Source organism: Nerophis lumbriciformis, linkage group LG01 (assembly GCF_033978685.3).
Source record: "Nerophis lumbriciformis linkage group LG01, RoL_Nlum_v2.1, whole genome shotgun sequence".
Lineage (NCBI taxonomy): Eukaryota > Metazoa > Chordata > Actinopteri > Syngnathiformes > Syngnathidae > Nerophis > Nerophis lumbriciformis.
The window spans coordinates 28,769,687-28,782,265 of NC_084548.2; the positions used below are offsets into that span (position 1 = coordinate 28,769,687).

The 12,579-nt window shown below is 40.0% G+C and overlaps 1 protein-coding gene across 1 annotated transcript in view; it reads left to right on the top strand.

Moving 5' to 3' along the window:
* LOC133618217 (ATP-binding cassette sub-family C member 4-like) overlaps positions 1–12,579 on the top strand; it is a 115,981-nt gene that overhangs the window by 30,254 nt on the left and 73,148 nt on the right. Inside the window, exons 4-7 of the mRNA XM_061978659.1 lie at positions 5,561–5,785; positions 5,844–5,933; positions 8,494–8,657; positions 10,045–10,170. Coding sequence (XP_061834643.1) covers positions 5,561–5,785; positions 5,844–5,933; positions 8,494–8,657; positions 10,045–10,170 — 605 coding nt within the window. The remainder of the gene's footprint in view (positions 1–5,560; positions 5,786–5,843; positions 5,934–8,493; positions 8,658–10,044; positions 10,171–12,579) is intronic.

Sequence of the window (12,579 nt, forward strand, 5' to 3'; positions counted from 1 at the left end):
CAAAGGCAGGGTTCTTGGCGGTTCGATCGGCGGCTACAGAAGCTATCTTTTGGGATGTGGAATATCACCCCTATGGGGGAGAAGGAACCTGATTCTGCTGCGCAAAGTGGAGAAGTTCCGGCTGGATCTAGTTGGAATCACTTCGACATACAGAAAGGGCTCTAGAACCAGTCCTCTCGAGAGGGTATGGACTCTCTTCCACTCTGGCGTTGCAAGCAGTGAGAGGCATTGGGCGGGAGTGGCAATACTTGTTGCCTCGTGGTTCAGAGCCTGCATGTTAGTTCAACCCAGTAGACAAGAGGCTACTTCCTTCTGCCTTCGGATGTGAGGACGGGTCCTGACTGTTGGTGCTTATGCATCAAACAACAGTTCAGAGTACCCGCCCTTTTAGGATTCACCAGAGGGAGTACTGCAAACTGCTCCTTCAGGTGATTCCGTTGTTCTGCTGGGGGACTTCAACGCTCACATTGGCAATGACAGCGAAACCTGGAGAGGTGTGATTCAAAGAAACGGCCACCCAGATCTGAACCCAAGTGGTGTTTTGTTATTGGGCTTTTGTGCTCACCACAGATTATCGATAACTAACACCATGTTCAAACATAAGGGTGTCCATGAGTGCACTTGACACCAGGACACCCGAGGTCGCATTTCGGTGATCGACTTTGTGGTTGTGTCATTGGATTTGCGGTCTCATGTTTTGGACACTCGGGTGAAGAGAGGGCACTTTCAACCGATCACCACCTGAGAGAATTTCAATTCCCACCTCCAGGAAAATTTCGAACATGTCTCGAGGGAGGCGTTGGACATTAAATCCGAGTGGACCATGTTCTGTGCCTCTATTGTTGAAGCAGCCGATCGGAGCTGTGGCCGCATGGTAGTTGGTCCCTGTCGTGGCGGTAATCCCAGAACCTGTTGGTGGACACCAGCGGTGAGGGATGCCGTCAAACTAAAGAAGTTACATTTAAAGTTAAAGTACCACTGATAGTCACACACACACTCGGTGTGGTGAAATTACCCTCTACATTTGACCCATCCCTTTGTTCCCCCACCCCCTGGGAGGTGAAGGGCAGTGAGCAGCAGCGGTGTCCGCGTTCGGGAATCATTTTGATGAAGGAATCCTATCAGGTCCTTTTTCCCCATGTGACTCGGGAGGCAGCGGACAGGTACCGTCAGGCTAAGCGGCTTGCGGCTTTGGTGGCCGCAGAGGCAAAAAGTCGGACATGGGAGGAGTTCGGGGACGCCATGGAAAACGACTTCCGGACGGCTTTGAAACGATTCTAGACCATCATCCGCCGCCTCAGGAAGGAAAGCAGTGTACTGTCAATACTGGTGTGCTGCTGACCTCGACTGGGGATATTGTGGATCGGGGAAGGGAATACTTCGAAGACCTCCTCATTCCCACTTTCACGTCTCCTTATGAGGAAGCAGTGCCGGAGGAATCGCTCCCATTTCTGGGGCTGATATTGCCGAGGAAGTTAAAAATCTCCTCAGTGGCAAGGCCCCAGGTGTGGATGAGAGCTTCCCGAAGTTCCTAAAGGCTCTGAATGCTGTGGGGGTGTCTTGGTTTATGACACTCTGCAGCATTGCGTCGACATTGGGGGCGGTGCCTCTGAATTGGCAGACCGGGTTGGCAGGTCCTCTTTTTAAGAAGGGGAACTGGAGGGTGTTCTCCAACTATAGTGGGATCACACTCCTCAGCCTTCCTGGAAAGGTCTGTTCAGCGGTACTGGTAAGAAGGCTACGCCGGATAGTTCAACCTCGGATTCAGGAGAAGCAGTGTGGTTTTCATCCTGGTCGTGGTACTGTGGACCAGCTCAACACTCTTGGCAGGATCCTTGAGGGTGAATGGGAGGATCCTTGAGGGGGCCTGTGTTTTGTAGACTTGAATAAGGCATTCGATTGTGTCCCTTGGCAAACCATTTGGGGAGTGCTCAGAGAGTTTGGGGTACCGGACTGCCTAATTGTGGCGGTCGCTCCCTGTATGATCGGTGTCAGAGCTTGGTCCGCATTGCCGGCAGTAAGTCAGACCCAATTCCAATGAGGGTTGGACTCCGCTAGGGCTGCCTTTTGTCACAGATTCTGTTCATAACACCTTTGGACAGGACCTCTAGGCGCAGTCAGGGCATTAAAGGGATCGGGTTTGGTAGCTGCAAGAATAGGTCTGCTTTCTGAAGATGGTGTAGTCCTGCTGGCTTCAACTGGTCAGGATCTTCAACTCTCACTGGATCAGTTTGCAGCCAAGTGTAAAGCCACTGGGATGAGAATCAGCACCTCCAAGTCAGAGTTCATGCTTCTCGCCCGGAAAAGGGTGGAGTGCCATTTCCGGGGTGGGAAGGAGATCTTTCCCCAAGTGGAGGAGTTCAAGTACCTCAGGGTTTTGTTTACGAATGAGGGAAGAGTGGGTCGTAAGATCGACAGGCGGATCGGTATGGCATCTGAAGTAACAGATCCTGTATTGATCTGTAGTGGTGAAGAAGGAGCTGAGCCGGAAGGCAAAACTCTCAATTTACAGGTCAATCTACGTCCATATCCTCACCTATGTTCATGAGCTTTGGGTTATGACCAATATTACAAGATCATGGGCCGAAATTAATTTCTTTCTTCTGGTGGCAGAGCTCTTCCTTAGGGACAGGGTGAGAAGCTCTGTCATTCGGGAGGAGCTCAGAGTAAAGCAGCTGCTCCTCCACAATGAGAGGAGCCAGATGAGGTGGTTAGGGCATCTGGTCAGTATGGGGAAGACCCAGGACACTTTTAGAAGACTAAATCTCCAGGCTGGCCTGGGAACGCCTCAGGATCTCCTAGGAGGAGCTGGACCAAGTGGCTTGGGAGAGGGAAGTCTGGGCTTCTCTACTTAGGCTGTTGCCCTCGTGACCTGACCTCAGATAAACAGAAGAAGATGGATGGATGGATAAACCCCCACTTTCCCGGGAGGGACAAATGGTAGAAATGGATGGATGCATAAACATTTAATGGACCTGAAGTCAACATGTCAAAGGTTTTCAGATGTAATTTCACCTTGCTGACACAAATTGATGAGGACATACTGATTCTAGAGGTCCAAAATTGACAAAACATATACAGGCATATCCCGGGCAGCTATATAGGGATTTGGGGGCCCGTGTTAAATACAAACTGATACGGAAGCCGGGGAATTAGTAGTAGTAGTAGCCTTCTTATTATAAGTTTGCCAAGTGGAAGCAATAGAATACATCTAGCTCCACCACGTAACCGCATTTAAAACATCTAGATCAGTACTTTTATCTTGATATAAAACCAAACTGAATGTTTTATTCATCCCTCAAGTTTTATGGAAATGTCCCAAAAAAAATTCTGAGGCTTTTGGCAGACTTCTTCTTGTTTTACTACGATACCCCGCAGCTGCACACCATCACTCATCATCTGACATATTACATTCTGTACATTGCAACTCAGCCCTGGGTCAGTTGGTATGTACAAATCGCAGGAATCTTTCCTTGAAAGATAATCTTAGCAGGCTTAATTGAAACTGAAAGACAAATATTTGCTGCTTCCAGTCCAGTAAGCTGCCAGGTAAATTATATAATGGCCTCCTGCTGATGGCACTTGCTGGAAGGAAGTAAAACAACAAACCCTCACATTCTCTATTGCTCCCAGAAATGTTTCTTTTACTTTGGAGCAAGTACTAACGTGGTTGTATACTGTTCATTTTCAAACTCCAACGCTCACATTCCGCAGCCTCTGTTATGATCCGCTGCCCGGATCATATTTCTGTTTGGGTTTTCGGGTCACGTGTGTTTTCTGTTAGTCTTGGACTCATTTTGTTCCTGTCTGTGCACCTTTGAGTTGGTTACCATAGTTACATATTAATTCCACCTGCCGCTTGTGTTTCTGACGCGCACCTGTTGTAATCACTGACATTATTTAAGCCTGCCTTTTCCAGTCAGTCAGCCTGGTTTCTTTATTTGCGTCACGCGACTGCTATGTAAGTTTTTGCTTGTCTCCTAGCCCCTGCTAAGTGTCATAGTCTTTGCTAAGTTGTAGCCTTAGCTTCCGGTGCGCTCGGCACCTTTTCCAGTCGGTTTGTTTTCTGTTTTGTACCTGTTTTGTGTTTTATTATTAAATCAAGTTATTACCTGCAAGTCCTGTCCGGATTCGTCCATTTGCATCTTGGTAGAACAAAACCCCGCATCATCATGCGCCCCGAACGTGACAGCCTCCTCTCCCGACCATGACTATACAATGTTGCCTTTGGTTAGCGGTTCAAAGTTTGGTTTCAGTACCCGAATTAAATCCCCACACGCCCATCCCTACCTCTCACCACCACTCAGAGCAACATGGAGACATGCCCACGGTGAAGAACAGTTGGATTTTGCATACACAGTACCTAGGTTGTCTTTAGTAATCTGTTCCAAAATGTAAGACAAGGAGAGAATCGTACAAAAACCGAAGTAAATCCAATGAATCTGTTCCATAGACTTGCAGATACAGTAGTGCCATGACATTCTATAAAGAGCTCATAATCCAAAACACTCGTATCTTAAATCAATGTTCCCCATTGAAATTTATTTAATTTCAGTTATTCCGTGCTGGCCGTTTCCCTCCAAAAAACACCACAATTTTACCATTAAACATGTTTTTAAAAAGAATAATTATCTTCTTGATAAGGAATATTGTATAAAAAATACAATAGAATATACTACAAAGAAGTACATTAGTTTTATGAATTAATGTAATAACAATATAGAATAGAAGAATAGAATAGAATAGAATGGACTTTATTGTCATTATATTTGCATATAACGAGATTAAGGACTCAAATTTAAGGTGCGGTAGTGGGAACAAATATGGGATTTAAAATAAATTACACAAGAAGTAATAAAGATAAAACTAAGAATTGAAATAAATCGATACTATCCAATAAAAATATATACAAAACAATATTTTTTTTTCCATAACTTGAGTTGATTTATTTTGGAAAACCTTGTTACATTGTTTAATGTATCCAGCGGGGCATCACAACAAAATTAGGCATAATAATGTGTTAATTCCACGACTGTATGTATCGGTATCGGTTGATATCGGTATCGGTAATTAAGAGTCGGACAATATCGGAATGTCGGATATCGGCAAAAAAGCCATTATCGGACATCTCTAATCATAACCTTGTGCAGGTAATTAATAGAAGGCTGAATGTCCGTGCGTGTTTTTTTTGTTTGTTTGCCGCTTCCAGGCAGGCTGCACGAGGGCTCACTCTTTGCGAAATGAAAGAAACAGAGTGAACCCTCTTGTCAGTCATCTACTCTCTTTGACTATGTGGGTGGAGGGGGGCCGCTAGTATACACACACAGGGAAGGTCAGTTGTTTAACATGAACATAAGGTAGCATAGTAGAACCCCCAAAAATTAAACCACTTGTTCCTTATACCATTTCGGACATTTAATGAAAGTTTCATTAAAATCCGCACATTACTTTTTGATCTATGTTGCTAACTAACTAACAAACAACCCCAACACATACATAACTTTCTGGTAAAGGTAATGAAGAGGATATTTGAATAATGCTTTCTGTCTTTCTTTTACAGGAAGCAATCAAAGTTATTCAGCCGCTCCTTCTAGGGAAAATAATTCTGTTCTTCGAGAATTATGATCCAGATGACCGTGGTAGTCTTCTGGTGGCTTATGGCTGCGCTGGTGCCATGTGCCTCTCCACCTTTGCTTTAACACTCCTGCAACATCTCTACTACTATTTTGTCCAAAGAACCGGCATGAAGATGAGAGTGGCTGTGTGTCATGTGATCTACTGCAAGGTGAGGATGGCACACAATTTAAAAGTGCTTACAACTCATCGGATGTCTTTGTCTTCAGGCTCTTCGTCTTAGCAGCCAAGCAATGGGACAAACCACCACGGGACAAATCGTAAACCTCCTTTCCAATGACATCAACCGCTTTGATGAGGTCAGGTGTGCTCCCACACTTCAATGACCATCTTCTCAACAACCCTTAATATATAGTGCAGCCACACTCATAACCCATCAGAATATACTTGTGTTTAAAGTCAAATGATTTGGGATATCCTCAGGGCCAGCTTGCTTAATGCACGGGCTTTGTAATGGTTTAATTGGCGGCCTCGTACACAGACGTGCATGCGCCTATACACATAAAAAATGTGTGAAAGAAATGACCTAAAAACGCTTTGTTGCTGTTAAATTGGTGAGTGAAATCATAAACTATTTAAACGTGCTTTTGTAACATTATGTTATCCTTTGGCTGTGTGTGGGTTCGAGTTCGTATGGCTTACATTATGTCGGACCAGGAAGAGGGTGGGTGGACTGGTCATCGGGTGTTATTTTTTACTCTGCGTGTGGGCCCCAACACATAAAACTAGAGATGCCGATAAATGTGTTAAAATGTAATATCGGAAATTATCGGTATTTTTTTTTTTTTATTATCGGTGTCGTATTTTTTTTAATTTTTTTTTTATTAAAGGCCTACTGAAATGCGATTTTCTTATTCAAACGGGGATAGCAGGTCCATTCTATGTGTCATACTTGATCATTTCGCGATGTTGCCATATTTTTCCTGAAAGGATTTAGTAGAGAACATCGACGATAAAGTTCGCAACTTTTGGTCGCTGATAAAAAAGCCTTGTCTCTACCGAAAGTAGCATATGAGTAGCGTGACGTCACATGTCGTGGAGCTCCTCACATCCGCACATTGTTTACAATCATGGCCACCAGCAGCGAGAGCGATTCGGACCGAGAAAGCGACGATTTCCCCATTTATTTGAGCGAGGATGAAATATTTGTGAATGAGGAAAGTGAGAGTGAAGGACTAGAAGGCAGTGGGAGCGATTTAGATAGGGAAGATGCTGTGAGAAGCGGGTGGGACCTGATATTCAGCTGGGAATGACTAAAACAGTAAATAAACACAAGACATATATATACTCTATTAGCCACAACACAACCAGGCTTATATTTAATATGCCACAAATTAATCCTGCATAACAAACACCTCCCCCCTCCCGTCCATATAACCCGCCAATACAACTCAAACACCTGCACAACACACTCAATCCCACAGCCCAAAGTACCGTTCACCTCCCCAAAGTTCATACAGCACATATATTTCCCCAAAGTCCCCAAAGTCCCCAAAGTTACGTACGTGACATGCACATAGCGGCACGCACGTACGGGCAAGCGATCAAATGTTTGGAAGCGTACTCACGGTACCGTGCATGCGTATCCAACTCAAAGTCCTCCTGGTAAGAGTCTCTGTTGTCCCAGTTCTCCACAGGCCAATGGTAAAGCTTGACTGTCATCTTTCGGGAATGTAAACAATGAAACACCGGCCGTGTTTGTGTTGCTAAAGTCGGCCGCAATACACCGCTTCCCTCCTACAGCTTTCTTCTTTGCTGTCTCCATTGTTCATTGAACAAATTGCAAAAGATTCACCAACACAGATGTCCAGAATACTGTGGAATTTTGCGATGAAACAGACGACTTAATACTGGCCATCATGCTGTCTCAAAATGTCCTCCACAATCCGCGACGTCACACGCTAACGTCATCTTACCGAGACGTTTTCAGCAGGATATTTCGCACAAAATTTAAAATTGCACTTTAGTAAACTAACCCGGCCGTATTGGTATGTGTTGCAATGTTAAGATTTCATCATTGATATATAAACTATCAGACTGCGTGGTCGGTAGTAGTGGGTTTCAGTAGGCCTTTAAATCAACATAAAAAACACAAGATACACTTACAATTAGTGCACCAACCCAAAAAACCTTCCTCCACCATTTACACTAATTCACACTTATTCACACAAAAGGGTTGTTTCTTTCTGTTATTAATATTCTGATTCCTCCATTATATATCAATATATATCAATACAGTCTGCAAGGGATACAGTCCGTAAGCACACATGATTGTGCGTGCTGCTGGTCCACTAATAGTACTAACCTTTAACAGTTAATTTTACTAATTTTCATTAATTACTAGTTTCTGTGTAACTGTTTTTATATTGTTTTACTTTCTTTTTTATTCAAGAAAATGTTTTTAATTTATTTATCTTATTTTATTTTATTAATTTTTTTTTAAAAGTACCTTATCTTCACCATACCTGGTTGTCCAAATTAGGCATGATAATGTGTTAATTCCACGACTGTATATATCGGTATCGGTTGACATCGGTATCGGTAATTATAGAGTTGGACAAAATCGGAATATCGGATATCGGCAAAAAGCCATTATCGGACATCCCTACATAAAACAACATTGAGAACCAGAAGAATCTTGTAAAATGTCAATTAATAAATGACAAAAACCAAGGTACCACTATACTTGTAACTTCACAAATCTTTGACATCACACAAACGCCTTGTATTTGCAACATTTACTATCATTTGACTTTAAATAGTTCTGTATTCCTATGGGTTAAATGCATGTTTGAACATATTGTTCATGCCCTGTAAGTACAAATAACGATGATTTCAATGTTTGTACTTGGTTTACAGATTACGCTCAATCTTCACTATTTATGGGTGGGGCCGCTACAAGCAGCTGTCATCATCGCTTTCCTTTGGTATGAGATCGGGCCTTCGTGTCTGGCAGGTGTGGCCGTCCTCGCCTTGTTGATACCCGTGCAGACGTGGTTTGGGAAGCTTTTTGGAATCTTTAGGTGAATAAAGCAGGACACAGCTGAATCTGATTAGAATTAGAAGTTTAAAGGGCCTGTTTGCAAACTTGCCGCTGTTGCTTATACTGCAAAAAAGATGTCAAGTTAAGATAAAAAGATTAGATTTTAGGAACAAATACTAAAAACTAGTCAAATTTACTAGCTGCAGGGACAGATCATTTTACTTGATAAGACATCCTAAATTAAGATTTGTATATCTAGAAATTAGCAGGATTTTTAAGATACAAAGAAGTATTTCATTCTGAAAATAAGCTTTGTTGAACTTGCAATTCTTAAATTAAGCATCCTTGAGATGTTGCAGAATTTTTAAACAAGATTTTCTGTGGTGGAAAACCAAAATATCTTATTTGAATAGTTATTTTCTTAATTTCAACATTTTTAATAGAAAAAATATTATAATTCATGCTAAAATTAAAATTAGTCAACGACTAAAAATAACTAAATAGCTCTTAAAACTAGGGACATTTCTAGAAATAAAATAGTAAATCTTTGCAAGTGGCAAGTTATTTGTAGTTTAGCTTTACAATGTGTTGTAATTGGACTTCTTCCAGCTTTTAGCACTTAATGATGTAAATTACATTTTATACACACATAAGGATTTGATTTGATTTTTATTAAGGATCCCCATTAGCTGGTTGCCACAACAACCCACTAGTCTTCCTGGGGTCCACAAACTCAATACAATTACAAGTAAAAGCATATAATTATAACTACAGAAATACAGAAAAAAATAAAAGCATCAATAAGAAAACAAGCAAACGATTTACAGTCACAGAATAATAATTACCATATAAATATAACTACACAATATAAAACCAAACAAAATCATCATCAAGCAAACTAATTTAAAGACTCAGATAAAATATTTATTTCTTTTTAAAAACCTGTTTACTTTCAATGCCGGTGAGAATTTGAGGCAGGTTATTCTAGAGCGATACAGATCAATAAATAAAAGATTTCCGCAAAGCATTATTAGATTAGTTATATTTGTTGACAGCTCATGATAGCGATTTGGCTAAGACTACTAATGTTAGCTATAATTGATTGTATATTCTATCTTAACAACATGACTGCAAATTGTTAATTGCTTCTGTTGGACTGCTTTAGTGTATCTGCACGCGCTTGGTGCAAATATATGTGCACAAAACGGCGGTGAGTGACAGCCTTTAACTGCAGACAAATTCTTTGAGCCGACTAGCAATTTTCACTCAATATAGTTAGTGATTATGAAAAATATAGACATTTGAAAATATATACTGTATATGTTCTGTTAAACCACTAATTGTAACATAAGCTGGTGGTTGAAAATGTAAACTTTGAGCAAATTTAAGTGGTACATGTGTGATAAATGAAAGTTTTTTTTATGCAGGAGTAAAACAGCTGTTCTGACTGACAGTCGAATCCGCATCATGAACGAAGTGGTGTCTGGCATCAGAATCATCAAGATGTATGCTTGGGAAAAACCCTTCTCTGCTCTCATCACAGAGTCCAGGAGGTACTTATACTTTTGTTCCTGCTACTTTGTTCTCTTTTGTGCTATGTTTGATTTTACGCCACCTACTTGTTGCACGTCAAAGTGTGTTAAACCACATCATTGGAAAGCTTAGTTACTCATCATTCCATAATACAATTACAACTGCAGGCTCAATAAAACTGTTCATGTTAGATCACTCATAAACATGAGACCTTACAGTATTATATACTATTATAAAGTGCTACTATACAGTATTTCACTCACAGATAAAAGTCAGAGTAATAATAATGTCTAGAAATGTCCGATAATATCGGCCTGCCGATATTATCGGCCGATAAATGCGTTAAAATGTAATATCGGAAATTATCGGTATCGTTTTTTTTATTATCGGTATCGTTTATTTTTTATTTTTTATTAAATCAACATAAAAAACACAAGATACACTTACAATTAGTGCACCAACCCAAAAAACCTCCCTCCCCCATTTACACTCATTCACACTCATTCACACAAAAGGGTTGTTTCTTTTTGTTATTAATATTCTGGTTCCTACATTATATATCAATATATATCAATACAGTCTGCAAGGGATACAGTCCGTAAGCACACATGATTGTGCGTGCTGCTGGTCCACTAATAGTACTAACCTTTAACAGTTAATTTTTCTTATTTTCATTAATTACTAGTTTCTATGTAACTGTTTTTATATTATTTTACTTTCTTTTTTATTCAAGAAAATGTTTTTAATTTATTTATCTTATTTTATAATTTTTTTTTAAAAAGTACCTTATCTTCACCATACCTGGTTGTCCAAATTAGGCATAATAATGTGTTAATTCCACGACTGCTTATATCGGTTGATATCGGTATCGGTTGATATCGGTATTGGTAATTAAAGAGTTGGACAATATCGAAATATCGGATATCGGCAAAAAGCCATTATCGGACATACCTAATAATATCCATCCATCTGTCCATCTTCTTCCGCTTATAATTCATTTTATTTATACAGCACTTTTAAAAGGTGGATTTGTATATCTAGAAATTAGCAGGATTTTTGAGATACAAAGAAGTATTTCATTCTGAAAATAAGTTTTGTTGAACTTGCAATTCTTAAATTAAGCATCCTTGAGATGTTGCAGAATTTTTAAACAAGATTTTTTATGGGGTGGAAAACCAAAATATCTTATTTGAATACCGTATTTTTCGGACTATAAGTCGCAGTTTTTTTCATAGTTTGGCCGGGCTCCAGTGCGATTTATATATGTTTTTTTCCTTCTTTATTATGCATTTTCGGCAGGTGCGACTTATACTCCGGTGCGACTTATACTCCGAAAAATACGGTAGTTATTTTTAGATATGTCCGATAATATCGGACTGCCGATATTAGCGGCCGATAAATGCTTTAAAATGTGATATCGGAAATTATCGGTATCGGTTTCAAAAAGTAAAATTGATGACTTTTTATTAGCGATTGCAATGATACAAAATGTGGATTATTACGATCATGCTTTGATTGTCAAAAATGTTGTTGGTGTAACATGTGACATGACAAGCTTCTCTATCGTATATAGTAGGGGTGTGGGGAAAAAATCGATTCGAATTCGAATGGCGATTCTCACGTTGTGCGATTCAGAATCGATTCTAATTTTTAAAAAATCGATTTTTTTATTTATTTATTTATTTATTTATTTATTTATTTATTTATTTTTTTTTAAATTAATCAATCCATCCATCCATCCATTTTCTACCGCTTATTCCCTTTTGGGGTCGCGGGGGGCGCTGGAGCCTATCTCAACTACAATCGGGCGGAAGGCGGGGTACACCCTGGACAAGTCGCCACCTCATCGCAGAAAAATTAATCAATCCAACAAAACAATACACAGCAATACCATAACAATGCAATCCAATTCCAAAACCAAACCCGACCCAGCAACACTCAGAACTGCAATAAACAGAGCAATTGAGAGGAGACACAAACACGACACAGAACAAACCTAAAGTAGTGAAACAAAAATGAATATTATCAACAACAGTATCAATATTAGTTACAATTTCAACATAGCAGTGATTAAAAATCCCTCATTGACATTACCATTACACATTTATAAAAAACAAACAAAAAGAACAATAGTGTCACAGTGGCTTACACTTGCATCGCATCTCATAAGCTTGACAACACACTGTGTCCAATATTTTCACAAAGATAAAATAAGTCATATTTTTGGTTCATTTAATAGTTAAAACAAATTTACATTATTGCAATCAGTTGATAAAACATTGTCCTTTACAATTATAAAAGCTTTTTACAAAAATCTACTACTCTGCTTGCATGTCAGCAGACTGTGGTAGATCCTGCTGAAATCCTATGTATTGAATGAATAAAGAATCGTTTTGAATCGGGAAAAAAATCGTTTTTGAATAGAGAAT